The sequence below is a fragment of the Carcharodon carcharias genome, chromosome 2, assembly GCF_017639515.1.
Source record: "Carcharodon carcharias isolate sCarCar2 chromosome 2, sCarCar2.pri, whole genome shotgun sequence".
Taxonomy (NCBI): Eukaryota; Metazoa; Chordata; class Chondrichthyes; order Lamniformes; family Lamnidae; genus Carcharodon; species Carcharodon carcharias.
In genome coordinates, this window is record NC_054468.1 from 116,949,654 (window position 1) to 116,977,318 (window position 27,665).

A 27,665-nucleotide genomic window follows, 5' to 3' on the forward strand; every position below is an offset into this window, starting at 1 on the left:
CGCTCACCCCCCCTCGCCCCTTCGCTTACCCCCCCTCGCCCCTTCGCTTACCCCCCCTCGCCCCTTCGCTTACCATCCCTCGCCCCTTCGCTTACCCCCCTCGCCTCTTCGCTCACCCCCTCGCCCCTTCACTCCCCCCTCGCCGCTTTACTCACCCCCCCCTTGCCGTTTCACTCACCCCCCCTCGCTGCTTCACTCACCCCCCTCGCCACTTCACTCACCCCCCCTCGCCGTTTCACTCACCACCCCCCCCGCCACTTCACTCACCCCCCCCCGCTTGCTGCCCCACTCACCCCTGTCACTGATGTGCTCCCCTTGCCTTACTCGTCGACCTACACAAGACCTGAACACTTCGATAAACAAAACTTGTATCTTCAATGTCTGTATCGAAGTTTGAAACAAGCTGTGTTTTCTATGTTGCACTTGGTTCGGTTTCAATGTCCTTTGATGCTGCATCACTGGTAGTGATGTCTCAGGCACTGCGACTGCACAGGTGGCGAGTCTGCCCCCACCATTGCACTGGCAGCCAACGTCATCAATTAGTTAGGAGCTGGGATGGGCACAATGGCCTCCTGCTGCACCACAAGATCCCATCTCCTGTTACCTCCCCATGTGCAGTCAGAATAAGGCCGGGTGTTCAGACTTTGCGTTGCCCTGTTTATCGATTCTAGTGAAATCCGGATCGGATCAGAATCTCCCCTGGGGGTGTCTCCCCACCTCCCTCCAACCTTTTTGCCAGGAGATGGTCAGGGGCCCAGGAGGGACAGCATAAATGGGTTTTTTATTCTTCCGACATTCCCTTCTGGGTTTCTGTCGAACGTTTAGCTCTGGGAGCGTTTGTGCGGGAGGATTCGAGGAGTTCATTTAATGTCCTGAACTGATTTCTGAGTCAGAAGGTTGGCTCGAGACCCACTCCAGAGGACCCGGGCAGGTAATCTAACCTGACATTCCAGTTGCAGTGTTGAGGGAGTGCTACATTGTCACAGATGCTGGGAGGGATTTTCCAGCCCCCGTCGTAGTGCCCCCCCCCCCCCCCCCCCCCCCCCTCCCCTCCACACCCCTCCCTCCACACCCACAGCAGATGTGGCCAGCCAGCCAAACATCCATTGACTGCGTCAGGACCAAGAGATCCCACCGGTGTCTTTTGGATCGGATGTTAAACCAAAGCGCTGCCTTGTCAGTTCAATTGGTCATTTAAAATCCCACCGTGCTATTCATTGAAGATTGTCGTCTGGTGCTACAGAACTTGAGCGTTGCTGGAAAAAGAGACATGTCAAAGCTTTTCTTCTTGCACTCATCAGGACACTTTGCAAGAATACCAATATAAGGGGAAAACAACAATTTATACTGTATGTGAAGAGAGCGCTGATTGGTTGGCAAGTGGACTCTGATAGAGACATTGCCATGGAGATTGCACCATTGATGGTGATTGGCAGTTAACTGTCAAGCATTGTTTGAAATTTAAACCAGGCACTTTGACCCTGCTTGGTCAAGGCATCGACCGGAGGAATGAGTCAGCGAATGGCTGTCACTTATTTTGTTTGACTGAAACAGGTGCAATGTGTGTACATGTTCTTTCTGTCTGCAAAGAACAGGGTCCTGTATATTAATATACCTAGCTTCCAGTACAGGCAAATGCGCCACACTATGAGCCCGACTGACAGATTGGATGTCAGCGTAATTCTTAGCACACTGAGGATTGTTTAGTAAATGTTATCCAATCGCATAATCACATCTGATATTGGACACTGTATTTTGAGTTTTGCAAACGTGGGCTGGTTGGGTACAGTCTGTACCTAGCCCATTGCAGACAGTGGAAGGGACTTGCTGTTTGATACGATCTGCCAATCTTTGGATATACGGCCTACATACCCAGCATCACACTGACACTGAAATTATATACCACACCACTCATTTGTGTGATGGGTGGAATGTCTTTTTGGCTGGACAGTAACATCCTGTTAGTGGCGAGTACCACTCGTGTTACCACTGCATAGTTGCAGCATGAAACAGCTAGCTTCACAGGCATTCTCCATGGCAACGCCTCTACCAATCAGAGTCCAATCAAGATGCACTGCAGGAACTCGCCAAGCCTCCTTAGGCAGCACCTTCCAAACCCACTACCATCTAGAAGAACATGGGCAGCAGATACATGGGAACACTGCCACCTGGAAGTTCCCCTCCAAGCCACTCGCCATCCTGACTTGGAAATATATCGCCGTTCCTTCACTGTTGCTGGGTCAAAATCCTGGAACTCCCTCCCTAACAGCACTGGGTGTACCTACATTAGATGGACTGCAGTGGTTCAAGAAGGCAGCTCACCACCACCTTCTCAAGGGGGCAATTAGGGATGGGCAATAAATGCTGGTCTAGCCAGTGACGCCCACATCCCGTGAATGATTTTTTTGTAAAATTGCACCGGGCAGAACATGTCACGCATGGGAGATTCCAGAATGGCAAAAGCAGTCCTTTATGGTGAGCTGTTCCCCGCTCAGAGAGACAGAGTTTTACCTCACCAAGACCAAGCGGAGCGACAGATCTGCCCGGCTGACGCTGACTAAACAGGTGTAGGGGGCACAGGAAGCTGTTGACAGAGACGGCTGGTGTGCAGCGACGAGGAAGGCAGTCCACAAGGTCGAGACAGAGAAGTGAAGCTGCTGAAGGAAAGGGTTGTGGAGAACGGAGGGACTCTGCATATACCAGAGCCCCCCTCCAATCCAGGAGCTCCTGTGCTTGAGCCACTCACAGGCCTGTGGATCTCAAACCATGCTCTACAGCCGGCAAAGATAATTCCAGCTCCCACAGGGACGAGTCTTCCCATCATCTTAACCTGTGGAGAGCCTGTCAGCGTACAAATATAATTATTCTTTTAAAAATAAACACGCGCTACAGACACCTCAGAGCAGGATTTTTCAGTTTCTGTGTATCTTTTCTCACAGATCTACAGAGCCTGGATAAGCTCTTGCGGGACGCTGTGGTTAATGGCCAACCCCGAACCCATAGACCCTGGAAGAAAATCCTCATTCTCGTGGAGGGAATTTACAGGTAGGGTTCAGTACTTGTTTTCAAATCAACCCCCCACCGCGCCCCCCCCACCACCCCACCTCTGTCCTCACTGCTCCCTTTCTCTATCATCTCTTCCAGCCTCATAATTCTCCGAGGTTCCTCTAATCCTGGCCTCTGATGCATCGTTGATTTTAATCTTTCCATCATTGGCAGCCGTGCCTTCAGCTGCTGTCAACTCTGGATTTCCCTTTCTAAACCTCTCGCTCTCTCACACTCTCTCTCGCCCTCTCTCTCCCATTCACTCACACTCTCTCTCGCCCTCTCACTCGCTCACACTCTCGCTCGCTCTCTCACTCACACGCTCTCTCGCCCTCTCTCACTCGCCCTCTCTCCGCTCGCCCTCTCTCTCGCTCGCTCTTTCGCCCTCCCTCTCTCACTCGCTCTCTCACTCGCTCTCTCACTCGCTCTCTCACTCGCTCTCTCACTCGCTCTCTCACTCGCTCTCTCACTCGCTCTCTCACTCGCTCTCCCACTCGCTCTCTCACTCGCTCTCTCGCCCTCTCTCTCTCACTTGCTCTCTCACTCGCTCGCTCTCTCGTCCTCTTTCTGTCACTCGCTCGCTCTCTCGCCCTCTCTCTCCCACTTGCTCTCTCACTCGCTCACTCTCTCACCTCCTTTAAGAAGCTCCTAAAGACCTATCTCTTTGAACAAGCTTTTGGTCGTCAGTCCTAATATTTCCTAATGTGGCTCAGTGTCAAAAAGAATAGCTTGATAATGCTCTAGTGAAATGCCTTGGGACGTATTGCAGCGTTAGAAGGTGCTATATAAATGCAAGCTGTTGTTCAGCATGCCTGCTGCATTGATGGGTTCTCCGTTCTGTATATCCATGCATGTTGCCTGCTTGCATTGGCCTGTTTTAGCACTAGCCAGCTACATGTCATGTGCTGCATTTAAACCCCCTCCCTTTCTTACACTAGAATTGCAAATGTCTCCCCTGTTGCAAAAATGCTTTTTCTATTCCTTTTTAAAAATTTTACAAGCAGCAACATGTGGTTTAGCTCTGAAGAAGAGTCATACGGACTCAAAACACTAACTCTGTTTCTCTCTCCACAGATGCTGCCAGACCTGCTGAGTTACTCCAGCACTTTCTGTTCTTATTTAGCAACATGTAGTGATTTTGGTTCCTGGTGTCACAGCGCGTTAAAGAGACAGAACTCCCTGGCTGTATCTTCATAAAAACAAAGAGTTACTCGCTGTGCCTGGTTATGGTGGAAGCACTTAGCAGAAGTCAAAAGCCAGACTCAACGCTAAGCCACAGGTTCAAATCCCCATCTTCTCTGTTGATTTGACCCAGTGGGCGGCAAAGAGTTGAGTCAGAAGGTTGTGGGTTCAAAGCCTTGCTCCAGAGAGTCGGGCACACCAAAATCCAGGCTGCAGGGCGCTCCCAGTACTGCACTGTCAGAGGTGCCACCTTTCAGATGAGACGTTAAACTGAGGCCCCACTCAGCTGGATGTAGAAGGTCCCTTGGCGCTGCTTAGAAGTAGAGCAGGGGGAGTTCTCTCGTGTCATGGCCGCTATTTAACTCCTTAATTAACTTCACAAACGTAGATTATCTGGCCATCACCGCACCACTTCTACCACAAGCAAAATACAGCAGATGTTGAAAGTCTGAAATAAAAAGCAGGAGACCTGGGAAATACTCAGCAGGCCAGGCAGCATCTGTTAGAGAGAGGACAACAAGAGTGAGGATTTCGAGTCAGTGATGAATAAAATCAAACTGATGAAAGACCATCAACCGGGAATATTAGCCACGTTGTTTTCGAATGCTGCACAACCAGCGTTTTCTGTTTTTAGCCATCAGATTGCTGTGCGTGGGAGCTTGTTGTGCAGAGTCCAGAGGATGGCAGTGGCCAGAAGAGCATTAGACTGTTCCTTCCTCTTCTGCTGAGGAAGGGGTCCTAAGCCGTGTGCTGTGAAACCGCCCCCTCACCCCCTAGTCGGGTCGTGAGGCAGCTGTGGAGCGGAGCCTTGGAACCGTCAATCCAGGGGACTTGGCTCCGATGCCCTTTGACGGGCGTGGACCTGGTTTATTTTTCGCTGGCTGGTGTGGCCCTAATGGAATGAGCCCTCAGGCCCGAACACTGCCACCCACTGAGCCCACCGAGCGGCCGGTTCCTGAGATCCCTTCCTCGCCTGCACCATTGTCATCTGAAACCCCTCTCCCCACCTCCGCACTCATGGTCAACAACTCTCTCCCCCCCACCACCACCATCCCCCCAGTTTTCGCTCTGGGCTCATGTCAAGCATTGAAATGGGGTCACAGTGGGTCACACTCGGGGAGCCCCCGGTTTGAGTTGCTTCCTCGTGACAGCAGGGTCCATTTAAAAGGAGGCATTTGGCATGTACACTACCTGAAGAGCATAGTCCTCTGCACTGCCCCGAAGCTGAGCTGACCGGGTCGTGTGAGAGAGACCCTGTCAAACACTTGACGATGAACCATATAGCATCATACAGTGTAGGAGGAGGCTGTGCGCATGTTATTTTTGTTAGGATGTGACGGATGTTTTTAACCTACTTTGCTGTGCGTTTTATTTTAATCTCAGCATGGAGGGCTCGATGGTGCGTCTGCCAGACATTGTAGCCTTGAAGAAAAAGTATAAAGCCTACCTGTACCTGGATGAAGCCCACAGTATCGGAGCAGTGGGGCCTACAGGCCGGGGTGTGGTGGAATACTTCTCAGTTGACCCCGCGGACATTGACGTGTTGATGGGCACCTTCACCAAAAGTTTCGGGGCCACTGGAGGGTACATTGCTGGCAAGAAGGTAGCATTTAAAATTTTGCACTATCACCCCTTCTCTCTCTCTCTTTCTCCCACACTCCCCCATTTCACACCTTGCCCCTCTCCCCCCTCTCCTACCCTCTGCCCCCTGATAATGTGCTTGTTACACACACTCCAGTGCGCTCCAAGTACCCTGATAATGTGACTGCAGTAGAGATTTACTAGGATGGCACCAGGGATAAGGGGCATCAGTTGTATGAAGAGACTGGAGAAGCTAGCCTCATTCTGCTTTAGAGCAGAGAAGGTTAAGGGGAGATTTAATTGAGTTGTTCAAAGTCAGGAAGGATTTTGATAGAGTAAATGAGGAGAAACTGTTCCCAGTGATAGATGGGTCAGTAACCAGTGAACACTGCTTGAAGCTGATTTGCAAAAGAACCAGAATCAACATGAGGAAAAAATCATTGATGCAGCGAGGGAACACGCTGCCTGAAAGGACAGTGGAAGTTGATTCAATAATGACTATGAAAAGGGGAATTGGATAAATAGTTCAGGGGGAAAATGGGGAAAGAGCAGGGAAGTGGGACCAATTGGGTCGCTCTACCAGCGAGCCTGCACAGGTGCGATGGGATGAATGGCCTCCTTTGCTGTATCATTCTTATTCATTGGTAATGATGGCTGGTACCCGGAGTGTGTTACAGAACAGAAATAAGGCAGCCTGATCCATGGGGAGGTGGTGGTGTAATAATATTGTCACTGGACTAGTATTCCAGAGACCCAGGATAATGCTCTGTGCGCCCAGGTTCAAATCACACTCCAGCAGATGGAGAAATTTGAATTCAATAAAAAAAAATCTGGATTTAAAAGTCAACCATTGTCGATTGTCATAAAAACCCATCTGGTTCCCTAATGTCCTTCAGGGGAGGAATTCTGCCATCCTTACCCTGGTCTGACCTACATGTGACTCCAGTGTGGTTAACTCTTAAATACCCTCTGAAATGGTCTTACAAGCTCCTCAGTTCTCAAGGGTAATAAATGCTGGCCTAGCTCCATGTGAGCCTCCTCTCACCCCATCAGCTCATCCTTCTAGTCCTTTCTCCCTCCTGTGTTTATCCAGCTCCCCCTTAAACGGATTCTGTGTTATTTGCCTCAACTACTACCTGTGGTGGCGAGTGCCAAATTGTCACTGTTGTAAAGTTGTTTATCATCTCACCGAGAAGCCTGGATACTTGTCAAACATAAACTGTTTATTGGTAACCCATAACCATATACATCTTCTGACTAGGTAATCTCTCCGTTCTGGCTTCTGTTAGACTCCACCAAATGCAGTCTACCATCATGTGACTCTCCACATCATCCTGTGGGCAGTACTGTTTCCCCGGTCCCACATTAACCCTCGCTAACCTGAGCACCCCCAATATAGCAGTCACCATCCTCTGGGTAACCTCTCCTGAATTCTTTGTGGGATTTATCAGTGACTGCCTTATATTGATGTCCCCCTAGTCCTGGTCTCCATTTGCTGGGAGATGTTGGGGGCTTCATGGGTTCAGAGAGAATCACCCTGAGGGTTTCGCACCCTGCCTTCGATCCAGAGTCTAGCAGGCACTGAGCCAAGGGAAAGCACCAAGTGATCGTCACAGCTTTTGTTTCACAAGCACTGCTTTTGTTGATAAACACTTGAACGTAATGATACAATGTGCATCAAAATTACTTTGTGGAAGCGTTAACACTGAACGAACGCAGCTCACAGACTGTGTCCTGTGCCCCCGACATTGTTCTGGTGTAAATAAAGCTGGTGGCTCTGCCTTTCCTTGCAGAAAGGCCAGTGTCTCCTTAAGAAGGATACCAGCCAATTGCAAACCTTGGTATTGCTGCAGACTCTGAAACAATGCCACAGCCAACAGCCCTTTGCACTTACGAATTTTTACCAGGGAAATGGTATATTGCTCAGTTAAATGGGATTTAAAATAAAATAAGTACCATTGACTGCCTGCTGCAGGTGCTGTTGAGCACAGCCTGCTTCGCAACATTGTGAGTAGCAGCGTCCCTTAGAGGAACTCAGTGGTAGTGCAGGATCTGAGAAAGTGCGATCCATCTGCCCTCTGGTGGCCACATTTCTATAACTTGGCAACTTTCTACAGAGTCACATAAGAAGTAGGAGCAGGGGCAGACTGTGTGGCTCCTCGAAGCTGCTCTGCCGTTGATGCTCGCAATAAAGGATGGCTGGAAGAGAAAAAAAAAATTACTGTACAGACACAGCTATGGTACTGCGTGCAGTCCTGGACACTACATTACAGGAAGGAGCTGATCAGGCTAGAGGGGGAGCAGATGAGAGGTCTGGAGAACTTTAGCGATGAGGAAAGGTCGGACAGACCGGGGTTGTTTTCTTCGGGATGGAGGAGATTTAAATAGTTACGAGGAGCCCGGCTAGAGTGGATGGTTGTGTGTTACAGATCACTCAGGGAGTCCAAGTATTTTTTTATTATTCGTTCGTGGGATGTGGGTGTCGCTGGCTAGGCCAGCATTTATTGCCCATCCCTAATTGCCCTTGTTCAGAGGGGCATTTAAGAGTTGCTGTGGGTCTGGAGTCACATGTAGGCCAGACCGGGTAAGGACGGCAGATTTCCTTCCCCTAAAGGACATTGTTGTGGCAACAAGTGTTTTAACACGCATGTTGTAGCCTAGAGCTATGGATAGTGATGGTAGAGGGTCCAACATTCTTTCCATCGCCCGGCTGACCAGGAATCTCTCCTGCCCTTACCGCCTGCCATTGGCGTGTTTTGGAAGGATTTGCAGGTTGATGCTCGACCTGTTTAATCACAGTATGAACACACCTTCCTTGACCTTCAAGCCCTGGAGTAGGACTGAGACCTGGAGCTTCCGTCATGGAGACTACCCACTGTGCCACAAAACCTTCATAGAGGGAGTGGATAGGGAGGACATAAAGGAGAGATGATTTGCTGCTCAGTGACACGATCCCCCTTGTGCAGTTTGCACTGGAACTCCCTCTCTAACAGCACTGTGGGTGTACCCACATCACGGAGACTGCAGCGGTTCAAGAAGGCAGCTCACCACCACCTTCTCAAGGGCAATTAGGGATGGGCAATTAATGCTGGCCCAGCCAGCGATACCCTTCCTGTAAATCAATTAAAAAAGAAAAATTTTGTAACGAAAGTCTTGCATTTATAGAGCACCTTTCATGACCATTTGATGTCTCAAAGCACTTTATTGTCATATTTCCCTTAGCAAAGAAATCAACAACCAGGAGACATGGAATGAAAGTAATTTGTAGGAGGCTTAGAGGGGCCTCAGAGGGTGGTAAGGGTGTGGAACTCATTGCCTGAAGGGGTGGTAGAGACAGAAACTCTCATCCCATTTTTAAAAAAAATTTGCATATGCACTTGAAGTGCTGTCTCATGCAAGCCTAGAGAAAGCGGGATTGGGCTGCTTAACTCTATTTCAGCAGTGATATGATGAGCCGAATGGTCCCCTGTGCTGAAAATTTTCTCTGATCCTATGATTAACAATGACTTAAGTTTAGATTCCAGAATCATTGGCAGGAGCCGCATTTATTCAAGAGATTTAAGATCAGTTTACATTGCTCCAAGTTGCAGGTCTCAATCTCATTGCTGTGAGGCAACGTTGAATGGAAATTCTAAAATCTTCCCTGAGGGGAAGGGACACTTGGGTGGAGAGATTTTATTAGCAGAGTCTTGCAAACCACCTTCCACATCAGTGTCTGAGGTCAACCATTCCTTACATCCAGTTGAAGTGACCCACAGGTCATTTTCATTAAGGCCCTACCCAGCACCAAGCCATGGTAGCCAAATTCTACATGCTGCAGTTTGTTAATAGAATGGTGTAGCACAGCTTGAGGCCATTTCGCCCATTGGGCGCCTGCCAGCTCTTTGTTAGAGCGATCCAATTATCCCCACTCCCCTGCTCTTTCCCTGAGGCCCTGCAGATTTTTCCCCATCACCTGTCAGCCTCAGCTGGTAGCATGCTCACCTCCTGAAACACAAGATACTGGGTTCAAGACCCACTTCAGGGCTTGAGCACAAAAATCAAGGCTGCTACTACAGTGCAGTACCGAGGGAGCCCTGCACTGTCAGAAGTGCTGTGCTTTGGATGAGACGTCAAACCAAGGCCCCATGTACCTGTTCGGGTGGATGCAAGAAATCCCATGGCACTATATTGAAAAAAAGCAGGGGAATTCACCCACCCCCCATGTCCTGGCCAATATTTATCCCTCAGTCAACATCACAAAAAAAACAGATCATCTGCTCATTGTCACATTGCTGTTTGTGGGAGCTTGCTGTGTGCAAATTGGCTGCCAGGTTTCCTACGTTACAACAGAGACTACGCAAAGTACTTCATTGGCTCTAAAGTGCGTTGAGATGTCCAGTGATTGTGAAAGACACTATATAAATGCAAGTTAAAAGCAAAATACTGCGGATGCTGAAATAAAATCAGAAAATGCTGGAAAAACTCAGCAGGTCTGGCAGCATCTGTGGGGAGAGAGAAACAGAGTTAATGTTTTGAGTCCGTATGACTCTTGTTCAGAGCTAAAGAGAAGTAGAAATGTGATGGATCTTATACCATTTAAGAGGGGTGGAGCAAAATAGAAAGTCAGGGATAGGTGGGGGCTCAGAAGGGATTGACAAAGATATCCAGGACATCTTTTATTTTATATTATATAAAGTCAGGTCTTTCATTTTAAGTATTTATCCATGTGGGTGTGCTTAAAACCCTTCTACATTACATTGCTGCAGTGCAGCTCCCGCTGCCTTGGTGCAACTACAAAGGTACCTTTTACATTGTATCTCAAGCACTTAGGTAAGAAATATATTTTGTGGAAATCGCCACTTGCTTAAAAAGGGGGAATGTCAGGCTGGGTGTGAGGTAATGCTGTGGATAGTGTTTGCTTCTGGTGACACTCTTAGTTTGGCAATCATGTGCTGAGGACGTTAGCTCGTGAACAGTTAACAGCTCGGTCTCATTGCATCCGACCAAACCTGTTAGCCATTTTTTCCCAAGCGTTTGACTCTTTTTACAGGAGCTGGTGAATTACCTACGAGGGTTTTCGCACAGCGCTGTCTACGCTGCCTCGATGCCTCCGCCAATAGCAGAACAGATTATTAGATCGCTAAAATGTATCATGGGTCTCGATGGAACAACAATAGGTGAGAAAGGGATAAAATTTGATTTTTTTTTAAACGTCTTGTTCCCACCTCACGGTGCTCTTCACCCACATCCTAGTCGTGGCGTCTAAAGACACCTTCTAGACTCCTGTTAACAATTCTAATGAAAAATCGCAATGCTCAGAGAGTCTCGAAATATTTTTGACTCCCGCATCTGTGTGGTAGTCGGCCGAGCTCAATGGGCTCCACTCCCGTCTCTTGAGTGAGGAGGTTGTGGGTTCCATTCCGAATCCAGGGCTTGAGCAGAAAAATGACAGGCGACACTCTGGTGCAGTGCTGAGGGGGTGCTGCACTGTCAGACGAGTCCTCTTTCAGATGAGATGTTTTACTTTAGCTGTTCAAGGCATTGGTGAAACCACATCTGGAATACGGTGCACAGTTTTGGTCTCCTTATTTCAAAAAGGATATCATTGCATTAGAAGCAGTTCAGAGAAGCTTTACTCGACTCATTCCTGGGGTGAAGGGCTTATTCTATGCAGAAAGGTTGAGCAGGTTGGGCCTCTACCCATTGGAGTTTAGAAGAATGAGAGGTGATCTTATTGAAACATATAAGATCCTGAGGGGACTTGATAGGATAGATATAGGGAGGGCGTCTCCTCCCATGGGAGAAACCACAAATAGGGGACACAGTTTAAGAATAATAGGTCTCTCTTTTAAGGCTGAGATGACAATTTTTTTTGTCTCAGACGTTAATTAGTCTGCGGAATTCTCTTCCCCAGAGAGCAGGGGAGCCTGGATTATTGAATATATTCAAGGCTGAGTTTGATAGATTATTGATTAACAAAGGAGTTAAGGGGGGGAGCCATGATGTTATTGAATGGCACAACAGGTTCAAAAGGCCGAATGGCCTGCTTCTGCCCCTAAGTCCTGTGTTCCTAAAGCGAGGGCCCATCTGACCCCTCAAGTGGACATAAAAGATCCCGAGGCGCTGTCGCGAAGGAGAGCAGGCGAGTTCTCCCTGGTGTCATAGCCGATATTCATCCCTCAGCCAACGTCACAAAAAAAATAGATGCTCTGGTCACTGTCATCTTGCCGTTTGTGGGATCTTGCTGTGCACAAATTGGCTGCTGTAGTGTTTCCTGCACGACAACAGCGACTGCATTTCAGAAGCCCTTCACTGGCTGTGAAGCTCTTTGAGATAGCTGGTGGTCGTGAAAGGCGCTATATAAATGCAAAGCCTTCCTTTGTAAAACGCGAGTTGCAGTTATGGGTATTGTGTCACTGAGAAATCTATTACCTCTCCTTTCTCCTTTATGTCGTCCTCCTCCTCCTCCTCCTCCACAGGTATTGAGCGAGTGCGACAGTTGGGAGTGAACGCCCGCTACTTCAGACAGCGCTTGCGGGAGCTGGGTTTTATCACCTATGGAAACGATGATTCCCCTGTTGTACCATTGCTGTTGTACATGCCCGGCAAAGTAGGGTACGTTTCCTATCCTGTTTTTCTTTTTTATTTTAACCTCACACCCACTGCAAAACATCTCAAAGACCTTTTGTTTTATTTCCTACAGTCAAGGCCCTGTATAAAGACGGACTGGTGCCCAGTACGTCCTCTGTTCTGCTGCACGTCCTGTGTCGCCCAGGTCTTATCTCGCGCCAAGTCCCGTTCACCCATCTCCCCCCCCGACACTCGCTGACCCGCACTGGCTCGATTTTAAAATTCTCATCCTTGTTTTCAAATCCCTTTGATCTACGCCAGCCCGCACCACCATCCAAGATCCCTGCCCCTCCGGCTTGGGTCTCTTGAGTATCCCGATTTTAATCACTCCGCCGTTGGTGGCCACGCTTTCGGTTGCCGAGGGCCCATGCTCTGGGATTCCCTCCCTAAACCTCTACATCTCTCCATCCTCCTTTAAGACACTCCTTAAAACCTACCTCTGTAACAAAAGCTATTGGCCATCTATCTTAATATTGCCTTATATTAGGCAATGCTAAGCATCATACTTTATGTGATAGAATAAAGGTGCTCCTGTGAAGCACCTTGGCATGTTTTACTCTATTAAAGGTGCTATACAAATGCAAGTTATTGTTGTTGTTCAGCACTGTTTCTCAAACAGCTCTGTTGTAACCAGAGTCTCTACTTCCAGTGCGTTTGCCAGGAGAATGTTGAAGAAGAACATCGGGGTGGTGGTCGTCGGATTCCCGGCCACTCCCATTGTGGAATCTCGGGCTCGCTTCTGCCTGTCCGCAGCCCACACACGGGAGATGTTGGACACAGTGAGTTCCTGTCCAGCATTCTGTTAACGGGGGTACAGGAGCAGGGAGTGTGTGTGTGTGTGCATGAATCAATGAAAGGTGAGAGGACAGGTTGAGAGAGGGGCTAATAAAGCACACAGCATCCTAAGCTTTATAGATAGAGGCACAGAGTACAAGAGCAAGGAGACGTGTATATAACACTGGTTCGGTCTCAACTGAAGTATTGTGCCAGGCTCTGGGCCTCACACTTTAAGAAGGATGTGAACTTGTGAAGGCATTCGAATGGGTGCAGGAAAGATTGACAAGAATGGTTCCAGGGATGTAACAGAGAGGATTCATGAGGGTAATACAGTTAATCTGGTGTATATGGACTTCCAAAAGGCATTTGATAAGGTGGCACATCACAGGCTTTGCAGCAAAGTCAAAGTCCCCGGAATAAAAGGGACAGTAACAGCATGGATTCAAAATTGGCCGAGTGACAGGAAACTGAGAGAGTCGTGGCGGACAGAGATGCTCTTCAAACTGGGGGAAGATAATGGGGAGATGGCGGTAATGTTACTGCCTACAGTACCTGTTGATTATATACGTCCCTTCACTTTCTGTATACATGTAAACTCTTGAACCGACTGGGACCAAACCTTATTTTCCTGTTCGCTGCTGCACTCCTCCAATCCTAGTCTCTCTTGCATCTCCATTCAGTAGTCTGGGCCCTAAGCTCTGGAATTTCCTCCCCAAACCTCTCCAACACTCCTGAAAGCCTGCAATTTTGACCAAGCTTTTGGCTGCCTTCCCTATTATGTGACTCACTTGTGAAATTTTGTTTGGTAGTCTTTCCTAGGAACCACCTTGTTACTCCATTAAAAGGCGCTATATAAATGCACGTTGTTTTATTTCTTTATTCTTTCATGGGACATGGGTGTCGCTGGCAAGGCCAGCATTTGTTGCCCGTCCCTAACTGCCCTTGAACTGAGTGGCTTGCTGGGGCCATTTCAGAGGGCAGTTAAGAATCAGCCACATTGCTGTGGGTCTGGAGTCACATGTAGGCCAGACCGGGTAAGGAAGGCAGATTTCCTTCCCTGAAGGGACATTAGTGAACCAGGTGGGTTTTTACGACAATCGATGATGGCCGCCATCACTGAGACTAGAATAATTAATTTAATTTATATTCCAGTAGCTGCCGTGGTGGGATTTGAACCTGTGTCTCCCAGAGTATTGCCCTGGGACTCTGGATTACTGGTCCGGTGAGGTTACCACTGTGCCCCCATTTCTCCAATTTATTATAGCAGCAGCTAGTCCTTTTTGGTTAGCGACCACAGCTGGAAGTGTGTGTCAGCAGGTACTGGCATAAGGCTGCATGGACGAGCCTTAACACAGAAAAGCGTTGTTTGTACAGCAACCAGAGGGAGTCACTGGTTCTCTTGGGCATCCCAGTGTTTGACTGGAATAAACGTCAAGCATCATGATGCAAGTCTGGACATGGAGCCACTAGGGGGCAGTTCAATGACACATTAGATCCTAAAATGAACCAGCTCTCTTTTTCTTGACTTCAGTTTATGGAATCCTAGAAACAGCAGGAAGCCATTCAACCGCTCGAGCCCGTTCCACCATTCAGTGACATCATGGTTAATCTGTACCTTAATTCCATTAACACGCCTTGGCTCGAAATCTTTTGTGTCTCTGTAATCTCCTCCAGTCCCACAACCCTCCAAGATGCATGTGCTCCACTAATTCTGGCCTCTTGTGCATCCCTGAATTTAGTCGCTGTGCCTTTGCTGGCTGTGCCTTCAGATGCCTGAGTCCCAAGCTCTGGAATCCTCTCCCTAAACCTCTCCACCACCATCTTTAAGAAGCTCCATGAAACCAAACGCTTTGACCTCTGTCTTAATATATCCTTATCTGGCTTGGTGTCAAGTTTTGTTTGTTAAATCTCCTCCGAGCCTCCTTACTATGTTAATGGTTCTATATAATTACAAGTCACTGTTGTTATAGCCTTGGCTAGCAGAAACCTATCAATCTCAGCTTCAAAGTTTTTAATTGACCCTTAAAGCCTCAACAGCTTTTTTGCAGATGGTGAGCTCTAGGTTTGGGTAAGCTTCTTTGGGTACCTCTTCCATGTTTCTTTTGATTGGCCAAGTGGTTTAAATCAGGAGACATTATTACAGCTGAAGAGTACAGTTAAGAAATTCACATTTGAAATATTTAACATCCAAATTAATTAATTAAATAGAATAGAGATGGCTGGGCAGGTGATGTGTTGCAGCTGTGGTACGTGGGTGCTAGTGAATGCTGGTGCGATCCAGGGTGACCACATCTGCAGCAAGTGTTGGCTGCTGGAGGAACTTTGGCTCAGAGCTGATGAGCTGCAGTCCGAGCTGTGGGCACTGCGACACATCAGGGAGGGGGAGAGTCACATGGACACTGTGCTTCAGGAGACAGTCACACCCGTTAGATTAATTTTTATCAAATTTGGACCGTGGTCAGAGAGAGGAACGTTTGACTGCAAGTGAGGCAGGTACGGGGATCCAGAATTTAGCTTTGGAGGAGCCTCAGCCAGTGCCCTCGTCCAATGGGTACAAAGTACTTGTTCCCGACGTCGACGACGGCAAAGACTGCAGGGAGGATGAGCGAACTGACCATAGCACCATGATATAGAGCACCATTCAAGTGGGGGGAGAAAAAAGAAATGTAGTGGTAATAGGATAGCATAGTTAGGGGAATAGATACTGTTCTCTGCAGCAAAGACAAAGAATCCCGAAGGCTGTGTTGCCTACCTGGTGCCAAGGTTAAGGACATCTCTTCTGGGCTGGAGAGGAACTTGGAGCAGGAGAGGAAGGATCCAGTTGTCGTGGTCCACGTAGGTACCAACGACATAAGTACGACTAGGAAAGAGGTTCTGTTCAGGGACTACGAGCAGCTCAGGGTTAAATTAAAAAGCAGAACCACAAAGGTGGTAATCTCCAGATTATTACCTGAGCCATATGCAAATTGGCACAGGGTAAATAAGATTAAAGCGGTAAATGCGTGGCTCAAAGATTGGTGTGGGAGAAATGGGTTCTGAATCATGGGGCACTAGCACCAGTACTGGGGAAGGAGAGAGCTGTTCCGTTGGAACCAGTGTCCAGGTGAATCGTATAACTAGGGTTGTAGATAGGACTTTAAACTAATTAATGGGGGGGGAGGGTTCGATTGAAGGGAAGTTTAAAAAATCAAAAAGAAACGAGAGAGCAGAGCTGCAGGGTAGTTAAGAGGCGAACGATAATCAAAGTGTGACAGGAAGGGGCAGAAAATATAAGCAGAAGAGCACAGCAGAAATTAGAACCAGAATGAGTAATAATGATAAAAAGTCAAAGCTTTAGGCTCTTTATCTGAATAGACGCAACATTTGTAACAAGATAGATGAGTTGACGGCACAAATAAAAATAAATGAATATGACTTGATAGCTGTTACAGAAATATGGTTACAGGGAACTCAATATTCAGGGGTATTTGACATTCCGGAAAAATAGGAAAAAAGGGAAAGGAGATGGGGTAGCTTTGTTAATAAAGGAAGGTATCAATGAGTATTGATATAAGGTGCAATAGATCAAGATGTAGAATCAGTTTGGGTGGAAATAAGGAATAGCAAGGGGTAGAAGTCTACAGGCCCCACCAAGAGTTGCCTCACTGTAGGACAAAGTATAAATCGGGAAATAATAGAGGCATGTAAGAAGGGTGCTACAATTGTCATGGGTGATTTTAATCTGCATATTGACTGGACAAATCAGATTGGCAGGGGTAACATGGAAGACAAATTTCTAGAGTGCATCAGGGATTGATTTTTAGAGCAATACGTTGCAGAACCTTCCCGGGAACAGGCTATTTTAGATCTAGTAATGTGTAATGAGGCAGGGTTAATAAGAGATCTCGTAGTTAAGGATCCTCTAGGGGGTAGCGATCGCAACATGGTAGAATTTCAAATTCAGTTTGAGGGCGAGCAACTCTAGTCTCAAACCAGGGTCCTCAACTTAAATCAGGGCAATTACAGAGGTATGAAGGAAGAGTTGTCTAAAGCGGGCTGGGAAAATAGACTAAGGGAAGGTCAGTGGATGAGCAGTGGCAGACGTTTAAGCAGATATTTCATAACACTCAGCAAAAATTTATCCCGGTCAAAAAGAAGGTCTCGATGAGAAGGTTGAACCACTCGTGGTTAACAAGGTTGGTCAAGGAGAGTATCCAATCAAAAACTAAGGCATACAAAGATACAAAGCAGCAAAAACTAATGATAAGCCAGAGAATTGGGAATTTTTTAGGAACCAGCAGCGAATGACTACAAAGCTAATAAAGAGGGAGAAAATTGATTGTGAAAGCAAATTGGCAAGAAACATAAAAACAAACAGCCAGAGCTTCTACTGGTATATAAAAAGTAAGAGAGTGGCCAAAGTGAGTGTGGGACCCTCGGAGGATGCGACTGGAGAATTGATAACAGGGAACAGGGAAATGGCAGATAATTTAAACCAATATTTTGCATCGGTCTTCACGGTGAAGGACACCATAAACATCCCAAAGATATCAGATAAGCAAGGAGCTAATTGGAGGAAAGATCTTGGAAAAGTCTCCATCATGAGGGACAAAGTATTTGAGAAACTAATGGGGTTAAAGGCAGACAAGTCACCAGGACCTGATGGCCTGCATCCAAGGGTTTAAAGGAAGTGGCTGCAGAGAATGTGGAGGCATTGGTCGAGAATATTCCAGAACTCACTGGATTCTGGGAGGGTCCCAGCAGATTGGAAAACCACTAATGTGACACCCCTGTTCAAGAATGGAGGGAGACAAAAAGCAGGAAACCAAAGGCCAGTCAGCCTAACATCTGTCATTGGGAAAATGCTAGAGTCCACTATTAAGGAAGAAATAGCAGGACATTTAGAAAAGCTTAATGCAATCAAACAGAGTCAATATGGTTTTGTGAAAGGGAAATCATGTTTGACAAATTTGTTAGAGTTCTTTAGGGATATAACAAGCAGAGTTGATAAAGGGGAACCAGTAGATGTGATCTTTTTGGATTTCCAGAGGGATTTGATAAGATGCCACATAAAAGGTTATTGCACAGGATAGGAGCTCATGGTATTGGGGGTAATGTATTAGCATGGATTGAGGATTAAACTCCATCTGCCAAATTTCAGAAGACGGAGAGTCCGGATTAATGAGTCTTTTTCAGGTTGGAAAGACATAACTAGTGGAGTGCCACAAGGATCAGTCCTAGAGCCTCAATTATTTACTATCTATATTAAAGGGGGTGGAGGGGGCAGAGTGTAATGTATCCAAATTTGCCGACAATACAAAAATAGGTGGGAAGGCATATTGTGATGAGGACATAAGGAATCTGCAAGGGGATATAGACAGGTTGAGTGAGTTGGCAAAAACTTGTCAGATAGAGTTTAATGTAGGAATGTGTGAGGTCATGCACTTTGGTAGGAAGAATCCAAAGGCAGACTATTATTTAAATAGAGAGAGACTCCAAAAAATTGCAGCACAGAGGGATCTGGGTGTACTTGTGCATGAAACACAAAAAGTTAGAATGCAGGTGCAGCAAATAATTAAGAAGGGAAATGGAATTTTGGCCAGTATTACTAGGGGGTTGGAGTTTGAAAATAGGGAAGTCTTGTTACAACTGTACAGGTATAGGTGAGGCTGCATTTGGAGTACTGTGTACAGTTTTGGCCCCCGTATTTAAGGAAGGATATACTGGCATTGGAGACAGTTCAAAAGAGATGCATTAGGCTGATCCCTGGGATGAAAGGGTTGACTTACCAAGAACAGCGAAACAGGTTAGGCCTTTATTCATGAGAGTTTAGAAGAATGAGGGGTGACCTTATTGAAACGTACAGGATTCTGAGGGTACTTGACAGGGTAGATGTTGAGAAGATGTTTCCACTAGTGAGGGAATCTCGAACTAGGGGACATGGTTCCAGAATAGAGGGGGCACTCATTTAAAACTGAGATGCGAAGGAATTTCTTCTCTGAGGGTAGTGAATGCCTGGAATTCTCTACCCCAGAGAGTTGTGGAGGCTAGATCACTGAAATTATTTAAAGAGGAGGTAGATAGATTTTTGAAATATCAGGGAGTTGAGCGCTGGGGCAGACCAGCCATGATTTTATTGAATGGCAGGCTTAAGGGGCCAAATGGCCTACTGCTGCTCCTATTTCTTATGTTCTTATGTTCTCTTCCTGATTTTAGTCCTTCCATTTCTATTTACTGTCTGACTTAACTCTGGTAGCTCACAGTGTGGCCGCACCAGCTGTTTCTCGCCCTTTGCCAACACACCCTATAGATGCCCCAGATTGCACCAGACATAACATCTGGGCACCACATTTGAGGAAAGGCGTGAGTGTCCTTCAGAGGGCATGGAGGGGATTTACCAGACTGGTTCCAGGGAATTTTAATTACAAGGTTTGGCCAGAGAGGATTGTTTTCCTTGGAGCAAAGGAGGCTGATGGACGATTTGTTAGAGCTGTACTAGATTATGACGCGTTTAGATAAGGTAGACAAAGAAGAGATATTCCCATCAAGGATGAAGGGACTGATTTAAGGGTTTAGGCGAGAGATATGGGGGATGTGAGGAAGAACTCTTTACACAGCAAGTGGTAATGACCTGGAACCCGCTGCCCAAGAGGGAGGTGGAGGTGGAACGATGAACGATTTCAAAAGGATATTGGACGGGCACTTGAGGGAAATAAACTTGCAAGGCTACATGGAAGGGGCAAGGGAGTGGGACTGAGGAGATTGCTCTACAGAGAGCTGGCATGGACTTAATGGGCCAAAGGGCCTCCTGTGCTGTAGTGGCTCTACGGGCAGAGTAGAATGTCAGTGACGCTTTCGGCGGCTCTCCCCCAGTCTGACGCCGGCTCCCTTGATTGGACGTTAAATGCTCTTGAAACATGGAAAAGCCAGTAACCCCTGAGCCGCCATCTAAATTCCAGTAAGCTCAAGGATAATTGGTGCTGATTCCTACATTACCACCATGACCAAAATTCAAAAGTACTTCATTGGCTATGAAGCGCTTAGGTGGTTGAGGAAGGTGCTATAGAAATGCAAGTCGGTTTTTTTTTCATAAACGTTAACTATTACAGGTGTTGAACGTCCTGGATGAAATGGGGGACTACCTACAGTTCAAGTACTCCAGGCGGTCTCCCTGTGTTCGCCCCGAAATCTACGACGAGTCAGACTTCGAAATGGAAGACTGAAGCTCCCTCCAGCGGTGTGGGCCATGAGCTATGAGACGTGTTACACGCGCGTGCCCCCCTCCATTGCGACCCGGTGATGGAAACAGCACGTGTGTGTGTGTGCGCACGCGTGGGCGCACTTCCTCTTTAGCAAACGTGAATTGGTGGGTGGGTTGGGGAATAAAGGGGGAAGCAGGGGGGAGGCTGGCGTGAAACGACAGACCCCTCCCGCCTGCACAGAGAGTGAGCAAATGAGCGATCTGGGGGCGGAGTGGCTCCCCCCCCCACCCCCCCCCCCTGCAGTGATGTACCACCGTCATGGTTCTTGCACAAGATACTCCTAATGTGGCAGCACAGGGTGGGGGGTGGGGGGGGGAGTTGGGGTGTGGTGGTGGTGGGAGACCAGTCCAGTGAAAACAAATCCAGGAGCCTCGTTCACAAGTCCTGCAGCTGTTCTTTCTGTAGATGTTTGTTCACTCACGCAATTTGTCCCTTTTCGGGGGCGTTGTTTCAAGAGAAAAAAAATTATTTAAAAAAAAACGATTGTTGCTGTTAACGCCAGATGAGCATTTAAAATGTTTTTTTTTTAAATTTTTCTATGCAACTATTGCAATAAATATTCATTCAGGAATTAGCCAAAAGTTAAACTCAGGCATGTTTGGCTGGATCTTTGTTGGAATTTGAATCACCTGCTACTGGATTTTCAGACGGATATCATTCATAACTGCAGATATTTTGACGGGGAAATGTTGCCAAAGGATTGTCTAATCACACGGAATTTTGTTGGAATGTTATGGAAAAAGATATACGTGTAAATACAGAAATTATCATTTTTGTAGGCCTTTTGCTGAGGTCCTTTTGAAACTCATGTAAAACATGGTGTGGCGAATGGTGGGAGGGGAGGGAAATATGTTTGAATGCGTATTCAGAATGTTCTCACCGAGCAGTTTATCTGATTTTTAAATCTGTGAAATTCTTTCTGCAAAGGAGATTGTTTTATTTAATTTTTTTTTGCGGGGAGCAGGAAAGGGTTAATTGCTGCAGCTGTCTATACGAGGTGATGACTTGTTTTATTTTAATTTAATTTTTGTCATTTTCATCGCCTTGTCCTTTATAATTAACCTGTTTTTTACAACCTGTATTCCCACCCCTGCCCTGTTCTCCGTCAGTCATGAGGTGGCAGGGAGGGGAGTGTGGTGGGGTGGGGGAAAGAGGGTAGGGTTGCTTTGGCCCCAGCCACAGCTGCCCGCTTGACAATCGCTGTGAGTCCTCTCGGCGTAAGGGCTTGTCCACCTACTGACCAAGAGACCCTTCTCTCGTCTCAGGGAAGGCCGGATTCAGCGCTTTCAGTCCATGCCTGGATTCGAACCTCGTGAGAGATGGGCCATGACAATTGGATCACGTTAGCCCACGGATGCCTAGCCTCGACCAAAACGCGCGCTTCCTGATCTAATTCAGCGCACCCGGCAACTATTAACCAGGCCTCCTCACGCACTGAAGTTGCTATTCAGCCCAGCAACACCGCGGCTGAACAGCTGAAGTCGGATGTGTTTTTTTTTAAAAATGCCTTTTGCTTGTGACCTGTTTTGCATGGAAACCCGACTTGAATATTTTTAACCCTTTATTGTGTTTTAGCCACAACGATCATTTTGATTCACTATTAAACCCAGAACGCAGCTCGATTTGCAGCCGAGCTTGTTGCTTTGATGCCCCTTCAGAAGGAATGGAGGAATTTGTAGAATTCAACTTCTGTTAAAATTTCCTGGGTTCCAACATAATTAAAAAGGCGACAGTAATTCTAAACCAGTAGCCCTAATTAATCCATAGCTTTAACCAGTACAGGATATGTTATCACAGTGGATCCAAAAATTTTAATTCCATTCTATCCCCAGTATCAGTATTAACGTCACCTCTCAGAATGTCATTCGCTGCAACTCTCGCTCTTCATAATTGTACCTCTGTAAGAAGCCAGTATCAAAGTGAGGGAACCATTATTGAAATTGTAGATTCATGCACAATTATTTTCATTCCTTTTAAATCTCTTAAGGGATCTGTTTAACACCTCTCAGCTCTACAAGTGGCTCCATTAGCAGCATTGAGCAGGCTGGCATACAGTGCAGAAAATGCACTGACTCTTTCCACCCCCCCCCCCCCCCCAAAAAAAAACAGAACTGCAAAGACGAAGACGTTATTTGCACTGAACTCCTGTGCCACATGTGGTAAGCCGCACTATCTGTCAATGTTTGAACTTTCCGGAAGAATTTGCTCCCCTGGTTTGGAAGCTGGAGCTGTGGAATGGTGTCACTCCCATGGATCTGTAACTGCAGGTGCAAATTATGTCGAGTGGCCAGTGTTTAAACAGAGCTCCTGCATCACAGCTTGACGGGCACTGCTGTCCCGAATGTACTTTTAATAGTAATGCAAATTCCTCTTGTAGTGTCAGCTGTGGTTCAGTTGGTAGCACTCTCACCTCTGAGTCAGAAGGCTGTGGGTTCCAGTCCCACTCCAGAGATTTGAGCACAAAAAGTCTAGATTGACACTCCCGATGCAGCACTGAGGGGACACTGCAGTGTCAGAGAATAATTGTGCATGAATCTACAATTTCAATAATGGTTCCCTCATTTCAGATCAGATGCTAAATCAAGGCCCCATCTACTGTCTCAAGTGGACATAAAATGATCTCATTGCTGCTATTTTGTAGATTAGCAAGGAGTTATCTCTGGTGTCGTGGCCAATATTTATCCCTCAGTAAACATCACTGAAAGAAAATCATTTGGTTGTTTTCACGTTGCTGTTTGTGGGAGCTTGCTGTGCATAAATTGGCTGCTGCGTTTTGCACATTACAACAGTGACTACATTTCAACAGTACTCCATTGGCTGCAAAGCACTTTGGGGTGACCTGAGGTCGTGAAAGGTGTTATAAAAATGCAAGTCTATCTTGCTGTAGGAACCAGTGGGAAAACAGGGAGCAGAGTGTGACCATGACTAATTGCCGACACTGTCTGTAGAGCCATTGCCTCATGAGGCACTTAATTATTGTCACAACATAGGCATCATGTATATAGAGGTGTGTACATGATCTCATTGATGGAGTGTGCGCACTTTTACCAGGCTAATACCCAGCGGGTGGAAATAGATCTTTCTTACTTGCCTATCAAACGTGTTTTGGCATTTTCTTACCAAGAGGAACTCAAGTCTGTAGAAGGTCTTTGCTGCAAGAGTTAGAAAGATACAGTATTAACAATGGCCTTGAGAATAGGCCTGGAGCCCATCCTATAACACGACACTTCTGGGTCCTTCAGCTGCTTCCATGCAAGACTATAAATGAAAATTTACCTGTGTGCAGCGATTTTGAGAAATCTCTACCCAGTCGCTGATGTGGACCCACAGCAAAACTGACCCCTAATTTACTTCTAACTGGCAATCCTGGAGACTGTAAAAGGACAAATAGATGTTTTTCTCAGCGTTTGAGGTTGTGACATGTTGTTAGTGTAGCAGACTTTGCTTGCGGCTAACAGCCTAACTTCTAACATGCTTAACCTTCCCAAGTGTCCCAGAAGGGAATGTGCTGTGCCGTCCCGCACCATTGTCCCTCATCTTGATGAGCGTATAATTCAGCTTATTTCCAACCTACATTTCAATTTGACGAGGTGTGTGTTTTTTCACAAGAGGGCATCTGTGTTCACACTTTTTCACAGCAGCCTTGCCACCAAGTGCATAGTACTTACAGCACTCAATTTGCTAAAGTAATTGAAGCCTTTTGATTTCAACATTCACACCGTTTCTAGGATCACGCCCACTGAGCTTAAAGTAAGACATTGCAGTTTTATATGTTGTGGGAATTGATTGTAGTCCATAAAACTTCCCCCATTAATCTGTCTCTACCATTACTGCATTGGACCGAAGTTTAACAATCCCCAAGATCCTAAACAAAATTAGAATTCCTTATAAGTGTCAGGGTTTGATGAAAAGATTACTGCATTTTCCAGTCATTGAAAGCTGCGAAGTAACACTTGACTGGGCCTAAAGGAGAGTAGATTCACAGATTTTAAAGGCTTCTTGTCCTCAGTGGATAAAATGTTTGCCAAAACTATTCTTATCGAGGTTACTAACATTCAATAAAACGATGTAAATCCAGTTTTTTTTAAAATGCATTATTTCCTCCCTCTGGCCTTCAAAGCTCAAACTAAGAAAGTTTGCTGAAAAGCAATTTTTTCCCTCCAGGAAGCCAGACAAGTGTTGAGGTGAATTTGGATCCGATTTTTAATTGGGATGCGCCCATGTTATTTAAGGGGCGTCATGCGCAAGAACGCATCATCCATATGGCCTTGCATGACACACACACCTCTTCAACAATCTGTGTCCCCACCATCACATCATCTTGTTATACTCCTGAGCAAACACAGTCACCTGTTAATAATTGTTTGGTAGTATAGAACTAGATTATTGCTGAAAAAGGACAAGTGTTGTTGAAGCTTTTCATCTTGTACTCATCAGGACAACTCGCAAGAATACCAAATGCAAAGAGAAGAACAATTTATACTGCATGAGAAGAGACTGCTAATTTGTTAGTAAGTGAATTCTGGTTGAGACGTGTCTACTAATCAGAGTCCACTTACCAACCAATCAATAGTAATCTGTGGTTGATTCATAAAGGGACGGTGTATTTCTTTTTATGTTATTCTTTTAATCCTTTATAATCTAGTTGGGATATGGGATGGAAGGGCACAGAGAGAAAGGAGTGAATCCTACCTGTCCAAACTCTTAACAGTTAGATGGACGAGGAATATACCAACAATTTTATTACAATAGGTTCCTCTGGACAGAAGAAAACATTCAAAGAAAGTTAAATGCTCTTTTGACCTACTTAAGAACTGTTCTGCTTACAGCAATAAGTATGGGTGAAAATACACACTGCTTAGATTTGCATTTTGAGGATTATGTCCCAATTGTAGGAGGGCAGTTTCTTTTCTTCCTGGGAGCAATGTTAAAATTCAGAGGTCCCATGTTTCATATTGACTTGACACAAGTCTGAATTTACCTGAATGCTCCTCACAGGCTTAAACTCCTGCTTGATTGTTGTTTCTTTGTCCCCTGCTATTATCATATGGATTCTGATAATTGGCCTGTGTTTCTACCAACATTTAATGTTGGGTCTATGTGTTTTACATGATGCTGCATCCAATGACAAGATTAGTAAAGGTGCATTTTTAAGCTCCATTTGCACACACTTTTAATCGGGAATCTCTGACCAGGTTTGAGAGTGAATTCTATTGGCAATGGCAAAGCTGCCTTGAATATGCCAACCTCTCTCCTGCCTCAAGATTCATTAGCCATTTGAGATAAACTCGATTGTCTGCCCTTAGCCTGAATTTCTGTCGAACCTCCATGCTGTTGTTAAGGGATTGCAACTGGGTCAAAAAATATCTGATTCTCTTTAATTATACTTGTTAAAAGAAGAGATTTCCAACGAGATTATTCCGTGAACCCATCCCTCGAGCTTGCGTAGTATTTCAGTCCTTGAAAATCTTATTGTTTACTGATTTTAATTGGAGTTGGGGAGGATGGGCCCAGGAGAGTTCAGTTATGACACTCAGTCGGATTCAGGTACCTCCAAGTGAGAATGAACGGGACAGAAAAGTGATTTGACTCACAATTAAACATTCCTTGTTAAACTGGGGCAGATTGCCATCTCTGAACATTAAGGAGATTTGGTTAAAAAAAAGTGTGCCTTCAAGCTCCATCTGCATACACTGAGAAAAGGGAAATAGCACTGCCGACACTTGCAATCTCGGAAGAAAAAAAACTTGCCGCCTCTATTCAGATAATTGCTGATTCTGGCAGGACATGGTGCTGGGTCTATGGATTGTACGTGGTACTGTGTACGGGAACAGTGACTGGAATGAACTGGTTTGTAAACTTAATTTATATACAGCCTTCACGTACTTTAATGGTGAAAGGTTTGTATATTTTTGTGTACTGATTTTTTATACATAATGTATAAGGAAAAAAATTATTATTTCCTTCCTTTTGTGACAGAAATGTTTCCTTTATGTATGATGGAGACACTGGGCTGGCATGCACAAATAAAACCTTAACTCCGGCCTCTCCTCTCTCTATGAACTTTGTTAAATCTCTTGATAAAATTACTGCTATTAACTAGTGCGTATGTGCTTTTTTTTAATGGGGCCTATTATAGTAATTGGGGTGTAGGGGTTGAATGTTTCTGCCGTAAATTTAATTACAGAGTGAAGAAAATTGAGTCTTAACACAGCAATGATTGTCCTAAAAAAAATCCTCTTGTTTTGGTATTTTAACTGAGGTAACCAGATTAAAATAAGCTGGTTAATGCCTATATTAGAAAAGCCCGCAAAGGATCTTTTACAGAACATATGCTATCTTATACAAATTAAAATGGACAAATCTCCAGAACTTGATGCTTTCCACTTCAGGCTATTAAAGGAAATCCATGCAGAAATTACAGATGCATTAGTCATAAACTTTCCAAAGTTCTTTAGATTCAGATATTGGGCATTTTGGATTGGAAGATTACAAATGTCACTCCTGTTGTTAAAAAAGGGATGGAGGGAGAACTCTGTGAACTGCAAAGGTCTCAGTTCGACGTTGGTTGTGAGAAAGTTACTGGAATCTATCATCGGAGACTTGGGCAAGTAAAAACTTATCAGAGTCATTGTGGATTGTCTAATCTTGCTGAATATTTTTGAGGAGGTCACTAGTGTCTCTAGACGCTGGCTAAATACACTTGCAAAAGGTATTGGATAGGGTTTCACGTGGGAGGTTGTTAGCAAAAGTGCGAGCACTTGTAATTAGCGATAACCTTGTGAAATGGTCCAATAATTTGTTGGGAGGCAAAGGACAGAGAGCAGGGGAAAGAGTTTGTTCTAATTAGCAGAATATGTGATGAGCGTTGACCCCCCCCCACCCCCACAGGGATTTATACTGGGCCTTGTCTTTATATATTGACTTGGATAAGGAGCAGAGAGTTATCTATCCAAATTTGTAGACAGCACTAAGTTAGGAGCTCCAGTGAGTTCGGTAGATGAGAGCAGGAAGTTTCCAAGGGACCTCGATAGAGTAAGTGAGTGGCACAACCACAGCAGTTGGAGTTCAATGAGGAGACATGTGAGGCCTTCCAATTTGGCTCCCTGAAAGGTATCAGAATATTTTCTCAATAGTGAGAGTCTAGAAACTGAAGAAACAAAGGGATTTAGATGCTCATGGACAGAAATCACTAAAAGCTAGAGCACAGATACAAAAGAAATTTAG

At 45.8% G+C, this 27,665-nt stretch overlaps 1 protein-coding gene across 2 annotated transcripts in view; it reads left to right on the forward strand.

Moving 5' to 3' along the window:
- Nucleotides 1-26,537, forward strand: part of sptlc3 (serine palmitoyltransferase, long chain base subunit 3) — a 128,125-nt gene extending 101,588 nt beyond the window's left edge. Inside the window, exons 7-12 of one of the 2 annotated variants that reach the window (XM_041176126.1) lie at nucleotides 2,940-3,045; nucleotides 5,611-5,830; nucleotides 10,841-10,967; nucleotides 12,270-12,405; nucleotides 13,070-13,199; nucleotides 24,876-26,537. In XM_041176126.1, the coding sequence (XP_041032060.1) occupies nucleotides 2,940-3,045; nucleotides 5,611-5,830; nucleotides 10,841-10,967; nucleotides 12,270-12,405; nucleotides 13,070-13,199; nucleotides 24,876-24,950 (794 nt within the window). In that variant the 3' untranslated portion in view covers nucleotides 24,951-26,537. Of the gene's footprint in view, nucleotides 1-2,939; nucleotides 3,046-5,610; nucleotides 5,831-10,840; nucleotides 10,968-12,269; nucleotides 12,406-13,069; nucleotides 13,200-20,285; nucleotides 20,564-24,875 lie in introns of those variants that run through there. The other variant, XM_041176118.1, reaches the window with a different exon arrangement.
- The last annotated feature ends 1,128 nt before the right edge of the window (nucleotides 26,538-27,665 follow it).